We start from the raw sequence: 25,059 nt of genomic DNA, 5'->3' as shown, positions 1-25,059 counted from the left end.
ACATTCTTCAGAAAATTGTAACTCTTTGGAGAATTTAAGAGATTGTTGTTACAATCTCAAAAGGTTTTAAATGACATAAAGACACTATGTTGTAAATTTATAAATAGACCCCTTCTCCTTAGGAGGGGGAGGGGGTGTTACTAATGGTAGAGGGAACAATCAATAGTGGAGGAGATCAATTGGATTCTCTTTCTAGATTTTTCATAATAAAATGGCCCAATGAGTCCGGGACGTATCCAATAATTTGTGGAAACCTCGTCAACAAATCATCGTCTCTTATTTTTTATTTTTTATTTCTTAATCATTTTTAGAAATAACTTATATTTTGTGATGCATTTTATAAGGTATCACGGTAACCCAAAAAATACACTCACAAAAGTGAATTTTCTTCTTCTAATATTTATTGTATAAAAATAATGTTAGAAGAAGAATAGGAGTTAGAATTACTTCCACACTCCTTCCCTTTGGTCTTATTATCAATTGTAAATGCGGACTCTACCACTAAATTGTACACCATGATATGTAAATTCCACCTTTTCTAAGTGTGTGTACATGTTTTTGTTTATTTAAATCTCATTGAATTGCTTTTTACACTCTTTCTCAAAATTTCCAACACATTTTTAAAAGTGGTAGAAAATGCTCTTTTTATAATCATTTTTTTCGCTAATTGTGATGTCGTTTTGTTATATTGTCAAAGTTATCTTTTTCTTATTAAAATCAAGGATTTGTGGTGGAATGTCCCTTGAAATCAAAGCAAATTAGTACGAATCTTTTGTTGCTTTTATTTAATTTTGATTTGATTTGACAGTGTTTGTCCACACGCAATACTAGTCAAATTCTGAAATTTTTGTATGAAGAATGGTCTATTCCTTTGTCTTGTTAATCTTCCCAAAGAGGAGAGAGAAACGTTTGGTATAAGTAGTGCTTAATGATCATCTGGGCATCTATATATGGGCCCACGAAGTTAATACTTCTCATTTTAATGTTGTTCTTCCATATCTTACCAATCAAACAACTGGTTTGGAATTTTTTTTTTTTTTTTTTTATCCTCGAAATTCCATCACGAGTTGAAGTTGATTTGGTAAAGTTTGTTATGTAATGCCTATTCTACAATTCTATTTTGAATAATGATTTTCTGATGCCCCCGATGTGGCATGTGTTAGAATCATAATTTATTTTCCTCGAAATACACAACTACACATATTTATAGAAGATGTACATAAAATTGTTTATCCCAAGGGAAAATAATCTATGGTTCTAATTCATGCCACGTCAAGGGAAAATGGGGGCGTGTGTTAGAGAGGGCGACCAAAAATCATGACTCATTTATTTTAATATTTAAAATAACGGTTACAATATTTTTTTGAAAAATGTTTTAGTCTGATTTTTTTTTCAAAACTAATAATTTTAAATTTAAAACAATATTATTAACTAAATATTTTTAAAATTTACTGTTGTTATAATCCTGTTACCTGTAGCAATTTAAAAAAAAATAAATAAATTACATTACATTATGATTTGGATTTAAGAACATGTTAATGGTTTTCAATGACATATATATAACACCATACACCATTTTAACCATAATTATAGAAATGCCTGCCCACCTTAATGTATCTTGAATGGACCTCTCAAACTTTGATGTTTTTCTTTGTCTACCAATCCTTCAACTCAGAGGCGGATTTACAGTGGGAGGTAAGGTAATGAGGGCATTTGCCCCACAAGAATTTTTGTAACTGTGGGGGAAATTCTTAAGCATGGACACGTGACTTGAGTGAAGTCTGGTATTACTGATTTTAAGCTCGGATAAACTGCTACTTTGGCTCGGTCAATTAAACTCGTCGGATGCACGGATGTCTAACTCAGGCCTGAGTCACCGACTAATTAAGTAGTTCGGACAATGACAGTATAGGTCGGAGAGACGGATCTGACAGGTGCGCCATTGATGGACAGCTCTAACAACCCACATCATGTCAGATCAACTCTGATTATTCCAAAAGTGGCAGGGCAGTTGCAATTGCCCTGCAGCTGACATGTCAGGGAGTGAGCTAACTGCCCTAGGTCATTTCAGAGGATGGCATAGAAAACGATCGGATTCAATATTTATAAAAGGAAGAGAACTATAGGAAAATGAGGTTCGAATTCTTCCTCTCTCAAAAAACTAAATTACATTGATCAACTTGTCTAACTTGATCGTTGGAGTGGGCTAATTTGCAGGTCCGCCCGAGCTAGGACAGAGGAAAAGTGTAGAGCAAATTCTTGCATCTACAGTAACTTATAAAACAAAATCTGTTGCTGTTGCCCTCAAGATGAATTTTAAAATTTTTAAGTATCTTAGTTCCCACATGGAAAAAATCCTGGCTCCGGCCTTGCTTCAACTATCTAAAGACATGTCCTTTTGAGCATAATCTTACCTTTGTTAGTTGGGCCGACTTTGAAGCAACCAATCTGCTTAAAATTTTTGGAAGATCCCTCCTCTTTACATGACATGTACATAAGCCTTTAGAATCTTGATAATATGACGCCATGTGGCATACTCAATCGACTCATTGACGTGGACAAGTTCGGGAACAGTAGATCTGTATGCATCGAGATACATTTTTATGGGAAAGTGTAATCATGAATCTCAAGGCGTATAGATCTACGGTTTCCGAACTTATCTACGTCAAGGAATCGATTGAGTATGCCACTTGGTGAGTCATGCTAGCACGACTCAGCCCTTTATGTTTATAACATGACCATACTGTTCAATGAATATTTGTGATACCTCATATTTTCAAATTGTTAACAAGCCCTTTGACCTAAATCTTCTCTAATAGATTAATGAAAAATGACGTCAATATACTTATCTTTGTCATCATCTTTATCATCATCATCATCTTGGATATTTAAGAGATTAAAGATTAGGAATTCTAAAAATAAAAATCAAGGGTGTTTAAGTCATTTTTCACTAATCTATAAGAAAAGACAAAGGTCAAGGGGAATTTCTTCAATTGGGTCACTTATCATCTAAGGGGGAGGGTTCCTCCAAGATTTTGAAGTAGGTGGGCCGCTTTAATTTTTTTCATCAGTTGGCATTTATTGTATTCTCTAGTTCTCGACGTATATGAGGATCTTCCCTTATATGATATATTAATGAGCAACTCCAAGGAGAAATTCCACAATGGAGAAGGAGAGCATTATATATATACTACCACTTTTGATATTCAAAGGGTTTGTATTTCAATCAATTTTTCATAAATATTATTAAAAAAAAATTTTAATTCAATCCAAAATGAAGTTCAGATGACTGATTGCATTGGAGACTTTAAGATTTCAAAATGACCCTCTAAAATAGCAATTGAGAACTAAAATCTTTTCGAGAAAAAAAAAATTAGAGAAACTCTACATGTCTTTCATTTTGGAGTTTGAAAACTTGAAATTCCAAAATGGAATAAGATATGAGGATTGCATTGGAGACCCCTCTTGTAGGTTTTGCACTCCAAAAATGGTAATCTAAGAGAAATGGCCTTTGATTTGGAAGATGTGTTGGAGCTACTCTAAGCTCTGAGGAAGATTCACATTTTATCAATACTATCATAATGGAATTGCTATTGGACGATTGTCCAATATGATATCCATGTGAATCACATGTGCGATGACTAAAATAGGAACAGTTAGCTAGCATCGTTAAATTTATATATGACATCATGATAAGGTAAGCAGACTCTGCCGCCTCATGGTACGATAATTAGTGTAGTAGTAGTGACAAGGCTTTTAGGTCATCCACCAAAAACAAGGTTGGTAAAAACATGTAAAAAGAAAAAAAGAGAGAGAGAGAGAGAGAGAGAGAGGATAAGAAGGTACGACTTAACTTTCAAGTCACGATCGTTGTTGAGGAGTGAGGACCATATGGTAGATTACAAGTTGATTTTTGGTTTTTTAAAGAGAGACCTAACCCCCCCGGTGGACCTACCAAGCAAAGAAAAGTAAAACAGAGAGAAACACAAGAGCAAAGGCCTTGTTTGGACTCGTACTTCTGTCAGATGTGCTTTTGGTGAACTTACGGTCATGTACTTTATTATTTGGTTAACAATGTTTGGGAAATGCTTTTTAGTAGATTTTTTTTTTTCTTTTTTAGTCATGCTAGAGTGACCTCAAGCTGGAATTCCACAAAGCACTCCTTAACGTGAACGTGGATATGAATCATAGATATTTTTTCACTCCTATCTTGATAAAATGTATTTTAATGCTGAAATTACCTCATGCTTGAACCTCACGTTGCACTTCTTAACGTGAAAGTGTAGGAGAATCATAGATACTTTTCATTGAGATGCTTATCTATGATTTCTATTCACTTTCACATTAAGAAGTGCGATATGAGATTTCAACTTGAGGTCACTCGACATGATTCTTTTAAAATTTTGAATCATGTTGGAGTGACCTCAAGCTAAAACTTTATATCGCACTTCTTGACGTGAAAGTTAATAGGAATCGTAAATGCTTTTTCACTCGTATCTCAATGAAAAGCATCTATGATTCTCATGCACTTTCACGTCAAGGAGTGTGATATGAGGTTCCAGTCTGAGGTCAATTTAGCATTATTCTAAATTTGTTATTAAAAACTAGAGCTCAAGAGTTGCTATTGGCACCCCCAATATTTACTTATTACAAATCCAATTTCTTAAATTATTTATCACACCCCAATATTAACGATTGAAACACACTATTCAAACATTACAAAGGTTTGGTTCGAATTATTATCTTAACATTATAACACTTGCTCAAAGAATTTCAGCTGTTTACAATCATGATTAGACTCATATAAAATCCTAAACCCAAACGATAGAAATCTAGTTTTAAAAAACAGAGAGCTTATACTGGCACCCCAACTTTTACCTATTCTCAACCATTCACTTTATTTATTTTTAATTGGGGTGTAATAAGTAAAAGTTGGGGTACTAATAACAGCTCTCTTCATCAATCTTTGATTTAAGACCCTTGATACTCGTAAAATTATTTTAGTCATTAATTAAAAAAGTAAAAGCATTTTCATAAAATAAAATAAAAAAAACTATAATTTTAAATCCAAACATATTCGCACCATGTTAAAAATAGAAGTTAATTGGGAAAGCTATACTTTTAATCCATTTTCACCATATACATTTTGTTCGAATTAAAAAAAAAAAAAAAAAAAAAATCTGAGTTTTTACCAAATCCCATACTCTAACTTAGGCCCTAGATGGCCCACCAAGAAAATGAAAGAAAGAACAAACAGGTTGTTAAGTGTGAGATGTCTGGGTTTTTGGATCCAAGTCAATTCAAACACAGCTCCTTCATTTAATTTGTATACTTCTCTAATTCAAAAGGGAAATTGCCTGGCATGATTGTCTCAAAGACTGGATGACTTGTTAATGCTCTTGGATGTGGAAGTAGCTTTTGATTATCTCAAAGATTGGGGGGGGCATCCACTCATGGTTTCAAGAACCGGGTTTTGGAAACCCGTCCGCCTCATTTCAGTTTGAACTAACTGATTTAATCCCCCCTACCAAGCCGGTTTAATATCTAGAGGCATGATTGAATTTAGATTTAAAAACTAATTGATTTTTCTATTTAAAAAAAACATCAAAACATACACAAAACTCAAATCAACTTTTACTTTTTATGTTGGGATTTCATCTGTTTCCAACCGATCCCATTATGAATTTTTTTTTTCTTTTTTTTCAATGGTAGTCTACCAGACTGGACCTTTGGTATGTGTTAATTTCAACTCCACTAAGGAAACCTGCCCATCATAGAGTCCCCTTTGGATACCGACCCTCCTCTAGTGTCCCCTTGTTATGCCACATGGCATACCACTATAGGCCCTCTGATACATAAAGATATTGCAGCCCCCAAACATAGGTATTATTTACATTTTCTCCCCAATAACTTGGGAAAATTTTGTAAACTTCATTTTGTTACATACAGAGTATAATTGTCTGTAAGATACATAGACACCCTCATTTGTGCTAGAAATAGAACGCTTCATAGGTGATTACCTTGGTGGCTCAACCAAACCAAAGTAAAATAGAGTTAGTTTGGGCTCTAGTTTGAACCACCCAAGCCTTATCTTTCCTCCCCTAATGCATAAATTGCTATGCTGTCCTTTGGATTTGTCTGTATTGTAGAAAATTAGAAATAGGAATACATTGGTGTCTATGGACCGGGCCAAGCCTTAACAACACTTCATGTCCAACTCCACATCTGCTTCAAGAATCAAAACTGGCCAGACTTCACTCGGATCAATTTCAGATTCAGATCCATTTGGGTTGTTTGGCCCACTTACCTGCACCCTGGTCCAAACCCAGCTCTCTCAAAAAAAAAAAAGGGTCATTTTCCCAACCCGCTCCGTGATTTATCCACTTTGCTTCCAAGAAAAATATATAAATAAAAACTACGCTGTCATCAACTCCAATTTTCATGCAAAGGCAAAGACAAGCCAGAGAAATGGACAAAGTCCAGGATATAAATTTCCACAAGAACCTCAAATTTTTTTTTCTACACAAATTTCTCGAGAAAAAAAAAAGGGGGCCTGCAAACCCTTGTAAATCATAAAATTGAAAAACCATTGTATGACTGCAAAAGCTACCGATATCGAGTATTTGTGCTACGGATTGTGATACCATGTAAAAATTTGGTGTACCCCAAGAAACATAGCTTCCCATCAGAATTTCTTATACAATCTTTGAGCGCCGAGTGAGCTGTTAGGCCTAAATTCATTTCCTGTGTGAAGCGCTCATTAAGTTATAGTCATAGATAACGAGAGAATTCGGACACGAGTGATGGCTATACGTACCTGTGCCAGTTCCTCGATAGAGATGACTCGGTTTCCTTCCTGTTCAAAATACTCGAAAGCTGTATTTGCGATCTGGTCCCAGCCTTCAAGAGCTTCTAACTGATATATGCTGATAGCAGCCGCACAGAACTCATCAAAATCCATCTTTCTGTTAATGAGTGGTCCCAGCTAAAAATAAAAACAATCAACCCAGTTAGAAACCGATGATTTTTAAGGGGAAATTATTAAAGGAGAAAAAAAGGGCAAACAATCCATTGGTTCAAACGTATGGAAACATTATTGAACTACCAAAATAACAGAGATCGATAATACACTGAAATAGAAACAACTTTCAAAATAATAAAAATTTCGAAATATTCAACGTTTCGCTCTAGTCTTGGTTGAAACCAGAATGTTCCACCAAAACATTCAAAAACAGCACGAAACTTTGAATGACGGCAAGTTTAATAAATTGATACCTTATGATTTAAGATGTATGTCTAAATAAGATCGTAATCAATTGCTGCTATTATCAGTTATATCGGTTTTTCAAGTGTATATATGTGCGCAAGTAATTTTGCAAAGATGTGACAATGTAATTTTCACATTAATCACATAGAATTCTTGACATGTTATACAATCTGGGACTCAAAATGTAACCAAAATCATTTTCATGATCATTATCTTCGAAGCCTTTTTCCAAAAATTTGGGGTTGTCTGAAGCTTCTTCGTCCATTTAATTCTGTCTAGACCCATGGTTTCAGTTAATTCGTGTGCTCCTAGGCGATCTTACTACCTCAATCCACATTCTTATGTTAATTAACTCTATCAATAAATTTATTTTCAGCATTTTAAAAATAATTGGGTTAGTTTTCATGAATGCCGGAATAGACTGTATGTCCACTAAGTTCTTCAAAGAGTCTTGGATTATATGCAAATTTAATTTATGATATATGACCGAAAACAACTAGATATATCTAAAACTCCAGTATCAATTGTGGAATTGAGTGAAGAACATTTGTGGTTGAGATTATGATTCTAGCAAGGACGATTTTGGCAAAATTATGCGAAAGTATGGTTCGCCTCACCGCATTTAAAATGTCAGGAACCCTTGACTCCTTCATGGCATCAGTTGCGTTTCGCACAAGAGCCTGCAAAAAAATTACGATTGTTAAATGAATGAGAACTTCCATTGCTACACCAATATGTTCTTAGAGCATGCCAATTCATATGACACTAATAAATAATTAACACACAACATAGAGTGTTTCTAAGTAAATTTAGTGTGCAATAGAAGCTCTCTACATGCCATATAGCCAGCAAAAAGTATATTCCAAGTTCTACTATATTTGAAACTAAATTGTAATTTAAAAATAACAAAAAGAAGAAAAACTAACCATTCTGAAGTTCTCAAAGGAGATTCGCCCATCTTTATTTGGTTCCAAGAGTTTAAACTGAGCCCTGAGATACACAAGCTCATCCTCTGTTAAAGCTTTTGATAGAGCCTGAAACCATGTATAATATCAAGATAAGAACTAAAAAATACCAGCAAAAAATTGGAAATAATTCAAAGCTTAAAGAATCCAATAGTAATACAAATATGTACACTTTCTGGATTAACTGCATTACTACAATGATGTATGTCAAACCAAAAAATATTTATAATGTAATGCATTCATGTGTTCAACTACTCAATAGCACTTTAGTTTTATTAAACAAACCTCTGAAAATGTAACAAAGAAACAGCCATGATAAAAAGGCTATGGCAGTGGAGCCAAATAACAATCATTTGAAAAACGAAAAAAATCAAGAAAACTATAATAAGCCATGTATGCTGTATGTATTAAAATTCAGATAGACTCATATGCTTGACACACTCAAAATAGAAATTAAATTGTAAAGATAATTTCTTCAAATGGTTGGATAAGTCTACAGTTCTTGTATAAACACAACCCAACCAAATGGAGTCTTGGATCAGAAGAACTGTATTCTCCAGATTGGCAAGGACCATCTTGATTAAGAAACAAGTACCAAGTCCCACTATTATAAAGATGATTTAAATATTTGTAATTTGGTTAACCACATGCGTACTAGGTCAATAGATTTTTCATTGAAAACTCAAACAGTTCGTCGTATTTTTTTTTTTTGTAATTGAGGTTATCAATTATCATGTTCAAAGTATGGTGCCCGGTGATGACTTAGAACTAAACTCCTTAAACAATTCATATTGCTTCCCCCAATAACTGGATAATGCATATAATGATTAAGAAGCTGCTGGGGTATTGAAAAAGATTAACTATTAAGTGTAATAGACAATACATAGACCATACTTACTCTCTGTTCTTAGTCCATACCATGTTTGACGACCCAACCCTAAGGAGATTTGTTCATACCATCACAAAATATCAGCCCCTTTTTATATACCTACTTACATGAAAACTAGACCGAAAATTGGAAATCCAGACTATAATCCAACCATAAAAAGAGTCTTTCTCTATGCGTGTGAAAACAAATATAGGTTTGGCAACTATAGATTTGGTTTTGTCAAATACGAAACCTAGAATGGCTGAGAAGGCTCAGGAGGGGATGAATGCGATGCTGAGTGTATATTTTCCTCCGCTCTTTGGTGTCTTATACCCCAGTTAAGCCTCGTGACCCTCTTATATTCATAGTTCTCCCCCCTCCAACAGATTGGTCTTTTGGAGTAGTCGTTTGTTAACATGCAAAGTTCTTGGATGGGTGGGTTATTTTTTGTTGATCCTGCAAAACCCAGGGAGAAACCAAGTCCACCACCTCAGCAAGAACCATAGCCTTCTGAAACTGGTTTCAGGACAAACAAGGCCATTAGATGGTTTAGGTGACTTCTTATTGCGATGAAATCATGATTTAAAGGGTTCGAGGTCTTGGATAACCTAGCTAGAATTACTTTGGGGGATGTTGGGAACAGAGAGGTTGATGATTTATTTGGGACAAAGTGGAATTTTCTCCCCCCAAAAAGATATAGTATAATAGACAACAGTTGTGGCTTTGGAAATTATAGCTGAGGAGATCACTCCTTTGGGGAGGGAGGGGTACGGAAGCAATGAGAAGACCAAACTAATTTATCTCTTATCTACGCAATGAAAAGATCAACAGTACTTGTTTCTGGTTGTACTGTCGCTGAAAATTTGGATGCCAAAAATCAATTACTAATTAATTTTTGCACTCCCAGGCAAGGACCATGTGTTGTTCAAGCATCACTAGTTCTCTTATGTATTCCAAAAAATCAAAATTCTCTTTGAAGCTCTAACTCGCTCCTTGTAGAGGTTATAATTTAGTGAAAACAATGCATGGAAACTACAGCAGTTTGTTAATCTGAAATGCATGGCCAAGAGATAACAAAACCAATTACGTGAATAAATATTTTAAAAATGATGCATGGTTTAGTAAACAATAACTCCAGTAGTATTAGGGATTGAGAGAAAGTATATCATTCACAGATTCACTGTCAAATGCGATGCCTTGGAACAAAGAAATTCAACATAAACAAAGAGAACACATTCTCATTGAAATAGCCAAACAAATCACAAACATCCTGTGAACATACGGTTTGAGTGAAAGGTATCGTCCGTTAATACTTGTGGCAAAAGGAAAACAAAATGATATCTCTAGCATTAATTCCATAAAATTATGGACAACAGAGAAATAAATGGTACCTTTAAGGCTGCACGTTTGAATGGTGTAGAGCGAAGATATGATTTGACTAACTTATAGACCAATATATCTAAAGGCACAGAGCAGTTTCCATCTCGCAACCATGGGTGAGCTGACAACATAGAAGTGTTTGTTAGTTTCCAACATGCCATAAATAGGCCATACCCAAATGCTACCACTAACAATAGATATCCCAAATGTTCAACATTTAACTGAAAGAATAATTAAGACCAAGAATAATATGTGCAGTGCAACTCTAGTGATAATACCCATAAAGAAGAAGGAGCCATTAAAATTGATGATCGGGAAATAACTTGAAGCAACCATTTTCGTTATCTTTGGTTCCATTATATAGAAGGATGTAGAGATTCGGGGGAATGATTTCCATAGAATTAGAGTCAGATAATTAAAGCGGAGGTGTGCTTTGTATTATGTACTTTAACACATCCCAATCAACTTAAAAGGAAAATTTTATAAGATGTGATTAACTCATCCTTCTATTGTATAAAAGGATGGAGAGAATTAGAATTAGATGGTTAAAGTGGATGGCGCTTCGCATTATGTGATTAACTCTCCCAATCAAAATAAAAGAAAATTTTAATAAGACGCTAGTAAGACCGGCTATGCTTTATGGAGAACATGCAAAGATGATCATGATGAGACGGATGAGTAGGAAAGAGTAAGACATATAAAATTTGAAACTAACGCATTCATGAAATGTAGGGATAGCCCCATTAGGTGATCAACCATGGAAAAGTCGATCGAGATGGTTTGGACATGCGCGGTGAAGACCAGTTACAAATTCAGTTAGAAAGAACATGCAAGTTGAAGGTTCCTTTTTTTTTTGACTAGGCAAGAAAGGGGTTAGTGATCAATGTGAAAGTGGGTTCAACAGTTTTTGAACCTAGGTTGTGGGATCAACACTCTACATGCCTGACCAACTTAGCTAAGTCGGCACCTTTCAAGTTGAAGGCCCTGAAAGAGTGAACAAAAGTCAAAAAGAATGTGGTATGAGGTAGTGTCATGCATGTATATGAACCCACTTGAACTGACAAAATACATGGCCTTGAAAAGAACTGAATCAAGGACCATGACTCATTCAAGAGATGAATTAATTGACTCATTGGATGGTTTGAATTGATGCATTTATGAAATACTTGGAAAGAAATCAATGACATCAACAACTTACTCAAAGCTTGTGAAGCAGACATTCTTTTTCTGTGGTCCTTGTTCAGAAGCCGTTTTACGAAATCTCTGGCTTCTGGGGATACTGCAGGCCAAGGTGAATCATCAAAGTTAGGATCAGCTCTTAGCACAGAGCGGAAAATTCCTGATTCTGTTCGGGCCCAGAAAGGTCTGCTTCCACATAATAGGATATACGCTATAACACCAATACTCCATATATCTGCTTCAAGACTGTATGATCTATGGAGGACCTCAGGCGCAACATAGTAGGCACTGCCAACAATGTCATTGAGCCTTTCCTCTGCACGAAAACATAAGATAAAAATGTTTATAGTTTAAACTAACATCTTTATTCAAGAGTCAAGACTATATTGAAAAAAAAGGAATAGCAGTTTCCATGGTAACAACTTAATTATGCACAGAATGCTGAAACTAAAAGGCAATATTCTGCATGAATTTTCAGAAGTTCATGAGATTTTTTGTGAACTTGGTCCGATGGAAATAGATCTTCCACATATTAAGAATCATTTCACCGAGTAAAGAAAATATTAGTCATCTGGTTGCAAATTGATATTCTTTTCCAATGATTTACCTTAGCGACAATTTTGAACCAAATACACGGTATCGATGCATCATCAACATGACTCGTCACTTAAATAAGCATAAATCATTAACTAAATCTTGAATTATAAACCGAATATCCAAATAACAAATCAGTCAAATATCTAATCTAAAATCCGAATATCCAAGTACGAAGCTAACAAGTTAACAGATAACCTCCAACTGTCCAAAATCCAACTCCTCTCACCATCTTCTAACAATTTAAAAAGGAGAATAATAAGAACAAAGCAACTAAAAAGTGGGGAAAGAGATTTTACATGATTTTGTAGACAAAAAAAGAAAAATATTCAAATTAGAAGAAATTATCTCAAAAAAAAAAAGATAATATACTTTAAAACATATACCATTAGAATCATTTTAGGAATAGGGTTAAAATTATTAGAGATGTTTTGGGTCGAAAAGAAAAAAGAAATGATTTTTTACAAGTCGGGTTAGTTGTAGCATCAAGGCTATAGCCTCACAAGGAGTTTTGAGGTTAAATGCCTCAACCTGTTGAGCCTATAGCCTCTCTTTACAGACCTGATGCTACAGCCTCAAGACTATATACACGCACCACACCCGAATTGCATGCCTCAACAACCTTGAGGTTATTCTTTAGTCATTGCTAAAAAGAGCAAGAGTACTCTCTTGGAAGACCATCTGGCATCCAACATCTCCCACGAATGACATAATGCTGGAGTTTGGTTCAACTGCTATTGTCAACTCTCAAAGTTCAACTCTCCGTTCCAGAATGAACCATGATAAGATTTAACTACAGTCTAATCCTGATACCAACAAGATTGAGTCTCACAAACTAGCTTATTACCATTTATTGGTTTAAAAAATAGTACATTCTCAAATTGGGACTAGTTTTCTTTCCTGTGTTAAGGGGATGGGGCACTGCAACCATTCATAGGGCACTCACTACTGCATTTGCTCCATAGGAAGAATCAATTTCATATTATCCAAGGAACAAGACAGGAATAAAAGTAGGGCACTTCTTTCAGTTGATCTTTGAATTGATTGCTCAGTGCCTGCACCCTTTGGACCTAAGTTGTGGGAAGTACCTAAACTGTTAACACTCAGTCAATGAGGTATCTCTTTCTCCGTTCCAAGGTCTTTATAAGACATAGTGCTACAGATGAATGAACAACGTTTTAAGTAAAAAAGTCTCACATCCACGAAGGCCCAAAGGAGGTGACATAGGTCAATTGGTTCTCTTTAGTCGATTTTTAAATTTACTCCTTACATCCTTAGAATATGCTACCTGTCAAACACTCATGCTTTTTTCATCGTGGACAACGTCTTGAAAAATCCAGATAAAGGCAAAAGATGAAACAATTCCAAAGCAAACCAACCTAAACTTACAGATTTAAATGATTAAGATGTCAAGTATCAAACGGTACTGGCATAAAACAAAGCAGATAAACGTTACTACTTGGTGTCAATAGAATTATGGAACACTTTCAAGAAGTGAATTTAATAGTAAGAGTGTTCAAGAAGTGATTTAATAGTCATAAGAATCATATAAAAGCAGGATTATAACTAGAAGAACTAGGAACTTCATTTTCCATAGTTTCACCACTGAATTTAGCAAAATACAATGTTCAATCAAGGACTAATGGTAACAAATTTCAACACAACAATCAATTGTTACCTGGCTTGATAAAGTCAGAAAGACCAAAATCAATAAGCTTCATCGAAGCATCTTCATCTCTGGTGGTAAAAAGAAAATTCTGTCAAGCAGAAAGAGCAAAGAGTGTTGGTGGTTAAAAGTCCCACTAAATTTTTTTTTTGCAGCACAGGGAATAACAGAAAATGGCAGTTAAACATGAAGAGGAAGAAACCATTCCATTCTAGAAGGAAATAACACATTCAAGACCCTAAATGAGTACAACTATTAATGAAATAATGAGTTCATCACGCACACCTCTGGTTTTAGATCTCGGTGCACAACACCTTGAAGATGACAAAAGGAAACCACACCCAAAATTTGTAGAACAATGACTTTTGCGTCTTCCTCTGTGTATCTGCCACCTCTGCAGAACACAAGAATAGTATGTAATGACTTCAAATAAATCCTTAATCCTACTCTTTTTTTTTTTTCCTTTTGATAAGTGACAAATCCTTCCTTAATCCAACAATGAATATAAGAGCCTCTACCATAGGCATTACAAAAATAAGTAATTCTTATTTACCTGGATAAAATTCTGTCGAGCAATTCTCCACCTTCACACAATCTGACAAGAAAAGAAACAAACTTTAACAAATTCCAGGAAAAAAAATTGAAAAAAAGAAAAAGAAAAAGAACAAACCCTGGGAATTACCACCAGATCATATGATGCCACTATCACAAGCTTAAATTTAGAATCTTCAAAAGTAAGATCACCATTTAACACAAAAATCACTGATCAAAAATATATGATGATATTTCTTTCACAGAAAGTTCATCAAAATGGAAATACACTTGGATAAATCAATCTCAAATTTTTAAAACATAACTGATGAATCCCCACATCCCCCAAATGCTGACCTCATAAACAGATCCTACTGAATCAAACCTAAGGATGGAAGTAATAGTGGACCAAAGCTCGACAACTTCATAGCAAAAATCAGATTAAGGAAATTTATGATTTTGTGTGCCACACCTTGAACTTGGTCAATCGTTATTTTCTAAAACATAATTCGATAAAACAAAGATTTTCTCGAACATACGAGACAACTAGAGCACCAAAGCCACTACTGCTAGCAGTTTTGGAATATTCAAGAGGTCTATGAATTTTGCTCTTAGCTATGAGAAGAAATAAGGCTTTTCCTTTTAGGGTGATTTAGACATATCCCTCCATGTTTCGGTGAAAATTTGAGATGCCACCAACCCACCCCTATGTTTTCAAACGGATGACATGCCCCCCTTGATATTGGTTTACTCAAATAGACTATTGAAAAAAAATATGTCTTAAAGTATCCTCATCTTCAACCTATAGCCAAAAACCCTTTATTTTCTTTCCAAAACCAGTAATCTTTAGCCTCTTGGATAAAAAAAATGCCTTAATTTTCAACCTTAAGATTCTACATACTTCAACTTTCAAACCTCAATAACAAGATAGAATGTTTAAAGAAGTAGAAGATGATGGAATTTTGGGTAGAAAAAGCAAGGGTTTTTCTACAAGGGGTTAAGGTGAGATTGAAAACAATGGATACAAGATGAGGTCGAATTGATTCAAAATAATTCACCATAGAGGTTGAAGAGCTTGAAGATGACATATTTAGGGGAGAAAAATAAGGGTTTTTGGCTAGATGTTGAAGATGAGGGCATTTAGATCATTTCTTTAAGAAAAGACCAAGGTTAAAGGGGGTATGTCATCAGTTTGAAAACACAGAGGGGTATGTCTAGCTCACCCTTCTTCTTTTTTACTGATGATGGCACTCCTCTTGAAAAACTTGCAAGGATGGTCATTACACATATTTAACCACACAGAAAATATCCTGGGGTTATCCTAACAAGCTTATCAACTCCAAATATATATTTGCCAAAAATAGGTCTCAAGGGAATCAAATGAAAATCAGAAGCAACATACTCCATGATTATGTAGACATTATTTGCATCCTCACATGCATCATGGAATCTGACCAAGTTTTTGTGTCCAGATAATGCCTTCAAGATTTTCACCTCCCTACGAACATCTTCGATAGATATTGCTGTTGCCATCTGCCAGATTAAGCTCATTTAAGATTTTCCCTCAAGTCATCAAGCTCATTAACGTCTATAAGGTACTAAAAAATAAGTAAACCTAATATCACAAATAATAATCAAGATACCGTCAGGAAAAGAAAAGTCTCTGGACAATGCCAACATGTTATTTGTAATATTGTTGAACACATTAGCAGCAATTGTAGAATTGATACAAAGAATAACCATGTGGCATCAATAAAATAAATTCATATTAATTGGTAATCATTCTTTTCTCCCAGTAGATTTTATTGACTTATGTCACGACATCACCTTAGGAAGGATGAAACTACAACAGCAATTCCAAAAGACCTAGCTTTGTCCACCTGACTTCCAACACAATATTTTTCAATAATGAAAAACATTGAAACACAAAAGATAGACACCTGAACCAAAAAGTTTCAGGTGTTTTAGATCCCAAACATGAACTTACAAAGAGGAATCCTCAAACTGTAGTTACCGGCAAGCTCATGTAAGAAACAATTACCCACATTTCTGGCTTCTGGTTTCGTACAATAAGTTATACAAATATAACAAGGGTGGTAATATTGCCAAAGCATCATAATAGTCACATCACCACCAAAATGAGGCATTTCTTAAATTGTTTCCTGAGATTCATTTTAGCCTGGCAAATATAGCTCAAATAATCATGATTAATCTTATTTAATAATTTGACAATTTAAGAATTCCATATGCCAATATGAGATCTTATTTTCCTTCATTTTCATTTTCATTTTTTTTTTATAAATTATTTTCACAATTTTCTAGACTCAAAATAATTTATGATTGTGAGAAAAAAGTGGTTAAGGAGCTTGCCAACTCACGCACAAAGGCACTCTTAAGCACACAGTGGAACTTTGGGCACAATTTTATTCTTTCTTTTTTTAGTAACATACTGTTCTCATTTTGAGCTTCAAAACTCATTTGAAATCTTCAAAATATATTAAATTAAAGTGTACTGAAAACGATTGATTTTGCAATACATTACCATAGAACTGAAATTGCAAGACATCCACGGTTCATTCTTTGAAAAAAATAAAAAAACAAGTGTTTATCATAGAACCACAAACCATCGTAACTCATAAGAGTGATTATAAACCCACCCCCCCCCCCCCCCCCCAAAAAAAAGGAAATATAGAACCCTCAAATGATTGATTGTGCAAATTCCCTAATTTATCATTCAGACGATTATCCATGGCAGGCATAAGGACACTAAATAAGATGGTAAGTAGCAATCAACTGTATTACCAAAGTATTAGGATTTGGTAGTGTCTTGACTCTTAAGAAGACAACAGATAAAAATTTGAAGTTTAAACACAAAATAACATCGATCAAAAAATTGATGATCTAGCAAATCAAACTCTTATTGTCAAACTGTTGTCCTGTAAAGCATAAGCATTGTTCCGTTTTACACCTATAACTATTTCCCTCAACATTTTGAGACCTATTTCTCCATTTTGAGGCTGCATGTTTCTCTCTCCTTAACAATCTTCCATGTTTGGCTTTTGTGAAAGTTCAGCAATGTATAGGTCATCGTCCAAGTCAATCTCTTAGCTAATTCAATCAATAAAGACATAAATTCATCCCATCATGTAATCGAAGAATCAAAACTACTGGTCCTAAATATATTTGACATAACAGAAAAGCTACTCTGGAACAAGGTTTGCATAATTTACCTATTCTATGATTTTCCCATGTCCCACAAAGCTATGGTTCTTTGGTAAGCCATGTCCTTATATTAGTTTCCTAGTACATGCATTATATGTGAGTAATGATGTAGCAATTGTTGTAACAACCAGACTCATATGCTCTTCAAGAAATTGACCAATGTACAATTGATTTGCCAATCATCCCTTCTAGCTACAAGCATCTTTTTAATTTCTTCTAACACGAAAGCAATGCAATAAGTAGCACAATGAATCAAGAAAGAACACTTTCTCATCATCAACATTCCGATTCCCACATCACTTGCAACGTTATCTATCTCTCCTCCTCTACATGTGACAACATCATCCAATAGCAGAAGATTCTCCAAATAAAGTGAAGCATCAACGTACTCCAAGAGCATGTTTTCAAGAGAAAAAAAAAAATGAAGAAACCATCAGCCTCCTCCTATTGTTACCCATCTACCAATATGGCTTGAGTTGATCATCCAATCATGTTTTCACTTGTGCCTCTTTAATGGCTTCAAAGATTCTCAATATCTAGTGAAGTAGAAATTGGTTTGACAGTTCAATCTTCACTTCACAATCTCTCATCCCTTTATCTTTTCCCCATTCATAAGTTGTTATAATTATAGGCAGTCTACCATACATGTAAGTTAGCAGTCCAATGATCATATCCATACCTTGTTTATAAAGGTCAAAGCTCTCCAACGACAAAGGAGTCCCTATCTCAGTAGCCCTACTCTTACACATAGTTGTCGAAGCATAGCATCATGGGCAAAAAACTGTCAAGCCCAATTAGCATGCAATGTTTTCCATGATTTTAGGCGTCAACCATGTTTATATCTTGGCGATAATGCTCAAAGCTCCACATGGACGAAGAAATCCCTCCCTCGGTAATCATCCTCTTATTTACAGTTGTCAAAGCATAGCATCGTGGGCAACTAAGAACTGGTCGAGTTCAATTGGCATGTGATAGGTGAGAGAAGATGCAATATGTCCTTACCTAATTGGATAGTATTAAATTTGGACATATTTCTACGAAATATATCAAAATATTTTCATTTCCACAACCGTAAGGTCCAAATGAAACTTAACCGAGAATTTTTGTTTGTAAATATTTCTGTGGAAATCATTATTCATTTCTTGAAATATTTCAGTGAGTAGTGGATTTCAACTGAAATTATTAAATTTTAGGTACAAAAATGCAAGACTTCGGTGAAACAATTTGGTGAATAGCAAACTTAAACCAAAATATTCTTTTTTGAAAAAATTACGCAGAAAATATTGAGCATATTAGGACAACATTCATTCATTAGAATATATGAAAGATGTCTAGTTAAATTTCTAAATCATCTTATTTTGATATATTTTAAGCATATCAGTACGTTAAGACAACCATCCTTGTTTTAATTAGTTGAATACATTATTAATTTATTCATACATATTAAAAAATATATACTAATATATGAATACAAAATTTAATTATTTCTTCATTTAAGCATGTAATTAATGTGATATTATCATTTTCATTTTCATATAGAGTAGCAATCTTTTTCGCTGTTGGCCCTCAGTTACTTGCGCTCGACGTATGTGTAGCAGAACAGGGTTGATATTCATTTTCACACTTCATATGGATGTTTAATGTATTTTGATAAGTTAATGAGTGTATTTTAATGTCTAGAGTGTTTAAAATACCTAGTTGATCATTTCCCACAGTTTCCATGAAAGTTTTCTTCATGTTTTTGGCATTTCAAAAAATTGCATTAATTTTCACACTGATTGAAATATGTCCATTTCCAACACCGAAATCAAAATTTAATACCTTGTCTGTTTGTATACCCTTATTTGGAAGACGGTCAGACATGTCAAGAGGCAAAACAGTGTTGATCTTATTTTCACACTCCATATGGTTGTTTAATGTATTTTGATAATTTAATGAGTCTGTTTTAATGCCTAATTTTATCATTTCCTACAGTTTTAATGAAAATTTCCTTGATTTTTTTGTCATTTCAAAAAATTGAATTAATTTCTACACTGATTGAAATATGTCCATTTCCAAGCAAACCAAAACAGACACAGCAATCAAAATTTAATACCTTGCTGGTTGTATTGCCTTATTTGGAAGATGGTGAAACAAGTCGAGACACAATCACCTAACAGACAGAGAAAAGAGAGATGGGTGTGTGTGTGACAATTGATCAAATTTAGAAGTCATGAAACAACTAATATTTGCTCATAATGGTGTACAAGATATTCCGTACACACCATGCCAGCCAACGAAGCTGAACTGCATCCTTATTAGAAACAAAGCCTGAGGTTGATTGAGTACACATTCAACAAATTGTCGATTATGATCAATTTATGTCTATCAGTGACTCACTTTTTAAGAAAACCAATCTCAAACATGGATAACTCAAGGCCTTCAACCCCAGTGTAGACCATAACTAGAAGCGGATGTGGTAAGAATTCCCCCATTGAGTACTCAAACATCATTAAAGTTTCAAAGCCAATCAAAATTTCAAGTTAGCGAATCCTACATCAACAATATAGTACTCCTTTAGAAATAATCTTAAATTTTGAAGGAAACCCAACTTCAAAGACCATCAGGGCAATCAAGGTTTAAAATCTCGTCTCAAGGCAATATTTCAATCAAGAGAAAATCAATACTATCTCAACCATAACATTCCGATAAATTCCAAAACAATCTGAGACAATTTGATACATCAATTTTCCAACTCAGCCGATATCAATATGCATTGGCTGGTACATGTTGATATTTTGAACCATGACAACAACAGGTAAAAATGATTCAATGTTCACAAAAACAACAAAAAAGCTAATCCAATAATCAAAATTTTGTCTTTGTTAAATCTGAATATGTTGGTATACCATAGGTATCTCAAGGGTTTGACAATAATAAATCAATTGAACAAACTCAAAATTGGTCCTTGTGGAGGGCAAAATCATAATAACGCCACGTGTCAGCTAGGGATCAGTCTTTGGACCTATGATTTTGAGAATCTGAGGAAGTAACCATGGCAGGTTGTACTCTGTTGGAAGACGGATTTCCATGCCATGTATATAGGTCAGGAAGTCGGAGTACTTCCAACATGACAGATTTGGACCAAATCCCTAAAAAATCTGGACACAGGATATTCCTTGGGATTATTCTAACACATATAATTGACAGAAAATTTAATAAACAGAATAAGGTAAAGATGAAAGGTTGTTAAATTAAGATATAGTCAAATCCAAATGGAAGTTCTGGGAGAGATCATCCCCATTCATTATAAATACAGGCATTCCACACAGAAAAAGATATGACTTCTTCCCTCCCCACACTTAATCTCTACTACTTTTACCTAAACTAACTCGATCGTAAGAGAGATTGTGGTACAGGACCACCCACAAGAAGAGAAGAATTCATCACATTCAGATCTTGAGGAGTATCTAAAGATTGTGGATTTTTGTATCCATTGTCCTTATCCCTCTCATTCAAAAACTTAACTTTCGAATTACATCCAGATTATGTAAAGGTGTAGATAACTACTTCCTATATTTTATCTTATTTGAGTTATCTATTCAATCTCAAAGGCTCCTAAAATTCACGAGGATTACAACTAAGAAATAAATTTAAAAATAAACACAATTTAATGTGTGGGATTGTAGGGATTGCTTTCCACATGTAAATGGGAGTCCTAAGATTCCCCCTACCTTGGAACCACACTCGACATCAATCGTTGTCAATGATCGACACTTGTGGCGTCTTTTGAACCCTCTTTTTCTTCATGAAGATGATCAATCGTTTGATTGTCTGGCTCAAAACCACTCAAAATAACTAAACGGCATTTGCATTGATGACATGGTTGATATTTTTCATCATAATCAAAGCAAAGTCCTTTCTTCCTTCGTTCATTCAACTCAATCGGTGTGAGTTGTTTTATTGGAGGGCCTTCTTTCAATGGTAGATCGATGGATGACAAAGACAGAATTTTTAATGGATGAGAGTGACCTTTCCAACGAGCCACAAAAAACAACTTCTTACAATAATGCAATGGTGAAAGCTTGACCTAATCTGGTGGGCCAATGCATATGCATTCCAAACCTAATTTCTTCATTTAATCCAAAGACAAAACATTTTTCCAAGAATGACTTAGGCAATTGACTCATCCGATTAGTTATCCTTCGAATTGAGATTGATATTCATAAATTGTTGATATTTGATGAAGCTTGGATGGAACTCCACCCAGATCACCTCCATCAATTGGTCCAAACCAAAACATAGGGCTCAAGTGAGTTGACCTTAATCAACTCTCTAACAGTCTTTGCCATCCATCGGTACCAAGGTATATAATCACCACCAAATGAATCGAAGCAATGGCCACAATCTATCGTTCAGACAAATGATAAAATTTCTTGTACACTTAATCTCTACTATTTTTACCTAGTCGGGGAGGTCGTGGTGCAAAACCACCCACAAGAAGAGGAAGATTCATCACGTTTTGATTACAACTAAGAAATAAATTTAAAAATAAACACAATTTAATATGTTGGATTGTAGGGATTGCTTTCCACGTGTGAATGGGAGTCCTACGATTCCCCCTTCCTTGGAACCACACTTGACATCAAGCCTTGTCAATGATCAACACTTGTAGTGTCTTTTGCTCTTCATGGAGATGATCAATCGTTTGATTGTTTGACTCAAAACCATCCAAAATCCAAAATAACTAAAAGGCGTTTGCATTGATGACCTAATTGATATTTTTCATCATAATCAAAGTAAAGTCCTTTTTTCCTTCGTTCATTCAACTCAATCAGTGTGAGTTGTTTTATTGGAGGGCCTTCTTTCAATGGTAGATCGATGGATGAAAAAGAGAGAATTTTTAATAGAAGAGAGTGATCTGTCAAACGAGCCACAAAAACTACTTCTTACAATAATGCAATGGTGAAAGCTTGACCTAATCTGGTGGGCCAATGCATCTGCACTCCAACCACAATTTCTTCATTTAACCCAGAGACCAAAAAAAACTTTGCAAGAATGACTAAGGCAATTGACTCATCCGATTTGTTATCCTTTGAATTGAGATTGATATTCATCAATTGTTGATATTTGACGAAGTTTGGATGGAACGCCACCCAAATCACCTCCATCCATTGGTCCAAACTGAACACTTAGGGCTTGAGTGAGTTGAGCTTGATTAAGACAATCTTTGTCATCCATTGGTATCATGGTATATCATCACCACCAAATAGATCAAAGAAATGGCTACAATCTATCGCTACAAGATTATTTCATCAAATCTTGGTAAGTCGATTTTGATAGTTGTTGATGGTATGTGTGCATTTATTGCTCAGTTCTTACTATTCTCCTCAAATCCCTTCGATCATGGTGCGTTGTTTAGGTCTTCTTTATGATGCAATGTACATTGATCACCATGTTTTCCCTTCCGAAAGTCTTGCAACATTGTTGGTATACATTGAATCTTTTTTCGATGGATACCATAAGTATCTCAACAGATTGGCAATAATAATTCAAAAATTGGTCCTTCTCCAATTATTTCTCATTCAAAAACTTAACATTTAAAATACATCCAATTCAACTTATTTAAAGGTTTACAATAATTACTTCCTATATTTTCTATTATTTAACTCAACAATTAAATCTCAAAGACTAACAAAGTTCAGAAGGATTACAACAAGGAAATAAATTTAAATAATTACACAACCTAATAACCATGCTGGATTGCAGTAATTACTCTCCATTTGTAAATGAAGCCCAAACAGAATACTTTTTTTTCAATTTCAGATTATTGCAATAGAAGTAATTCTAATATTTCTATCATTTACTACGGAAGAAAAATTAAAATAATTTATAAATAAATAAATAAATAAAACCACCGCCATCTCACCTTAGCTTTGGAAATGACCTTCACCGCCACTTGTCGTCCTTTAAGTTCTCCCTTCTTGGCTTTAGCTGAACAAGTATGACCAAAATGCCCTCGCCCCACCTCCTTCCCCAATTCATACTTCGCTCCCAAATTCTTCCCATATCCGAAGCTCTTATCCAACGCGCGCTCCCCTTCCGATCCCTCCTCAGGAATCGGTCCCTCCTTCGGCTTCGCCGATCCCTGACGTTTCGCAAGCGCCGCCTTTATGTGCTTCGCCGGTGACGGAGGAGGAAACGGTAGCCGAAAGAATGATCGGGGAGTCGACTTACCTGACCTAGCCGGTGACGGCGATACTCCTCCGGGGAGAGGACTTGTTCCGTAAGGGTAAGGGCTCGGCCAAGAGGTTGTAGAGGAGGAGCGAGCAGGTGTGTGCTTCACGGACGGAGTTTTAACGGTAACAGCGCCGTTAACTGTCGTTGAAGTTGACGGCGTTTGAGATTGAGGATGATCGCCACTTACTGCGTTGTCGTCTTCGACGACGGAAATGTTCTTGCCGTAACACAGACCCATCGTCTACGCTACGACGTTGTGATCGTGATTGGTCAAAGTCCAAGCATCAGTCGGTGATGATCGACTGTCGTACGGATCTGAGGATTTCGGCCTCTGAGAGAGAAAGAGAGAGATCTACGGTCAGAAAACGTTAAACAGAGAGAATGAATCGAACTGAGTAAGAGAGAAAGAGTGATAGAGACAAGTAGACAACCAACTCACAGAGAGAGGTAATATAGGGGAAGATCCGCAGACATTGAAAAAATAGTGATTTTATGCCTTATGGAGTTAGATATCTAATTGGTTACCGCTTTTGTAACGCGCCACGCACGCTAATAAGAGAGGGACATGGCTAACAGAACCAGATAATTAGGCGTGGCTAGAAATTAAACTGAGAGCTAAATAACTATTCAACTGTAGGAAGTAGTGAATCATTATTTTAAGTAGTGCAGGAGTTTTGCTTGTCATAGTAGATATCGCTCCGTAATCATGGCCCTTGGTAAGTTCAGATCTAGTACTCCAGGGTACCATGACTTTCGAACAAACTCGGTCTTCTTTACATGCCACGTTTGTAATGATGTGGGTCCATAGACTTTAGCCTACTTATATAAGTGGGCCAAGCCAGATTGATTGTGCCAAGTGGCATGCGTATAGACGTTATATTGGATACGTATACAACTTCTGGAGTACAGACTCATGGCTCTTTTACAAAAGTGGGCCAATATTAATGGGCCAGAATGATTGGGCCAAATGGCATGCATAGGAAACGCTATATTGGAAATCTATACAAGTTCTGAAGTACAGAATCATAGCTGTTTTAAAAGACAAAAAAAAAAAAAATTGAAACTTTGGATTTCTCTTTATCTTTTTTTTTTTCAATGTAAGCGAAGATGTTCTCCAGGCCTTCTTTTGTTCTTTCTGTCTTTTCCTGTTTTTGTTTTGTTTTTTATT

General features: G+C 35.2%; 1 protein-coding gene across 1 annotated transcript; it reads right to left on the bottom strand.

The window, feature by feature from the left end:
• Positions 1-6,405: 6,405 nt before the first annotated feature.
• Positions 6,406-24,381, bottom strand: LOC147407856 (CDPK-related kinase 3-like). The gene is made up of 11 exons (XM_086436622.1): positions 23,581-24,381; positions 15,853-15,983; positions 14,473-14,514; positions 14,205-14,313; positions 13,932-14,010; positions 11,679-11,975; positions 10,492-10,601; positions 8,194-8,301; positions 7,885-7,947; positions 6,818-6,985; positions 6,406-6,744 (listed from the first exon to the last, which is right to left on the bottom strand). Exons 1-11 carry the CDS (start codon positions 24,127-24,129, stop codon positions 6,607-6,609), a joined length of 1,794 nt encoding a protein of 597 aa, XP_086292748.1. The 5' UTR covers positions 24,130-24,381; the 3' UTR covers positions 6,406-6,606.
• Between the last annotated feature and the right edge of the window lie 678 nt (positions 24,382-25,059).

Source organism: Akebia trifoliata, chromosome 3 (genome assembly GCF_017979445.1).
Source record: "Akebia trifoliata isolate Shusen 1 chromosome 3, ASM1797944v1, whole genome shotgun sequence".
Classification (NCBI taxonomy): Eukaryota; Viridiplantae; Streptophyta; class Magnoliopsida; order Ranunculales; family Lardizabalaceae; genus Akebia; species Akebia trifoliata.
This window is presented reverse-complemented; position numbering and strand designations above follow the sequence as displayed.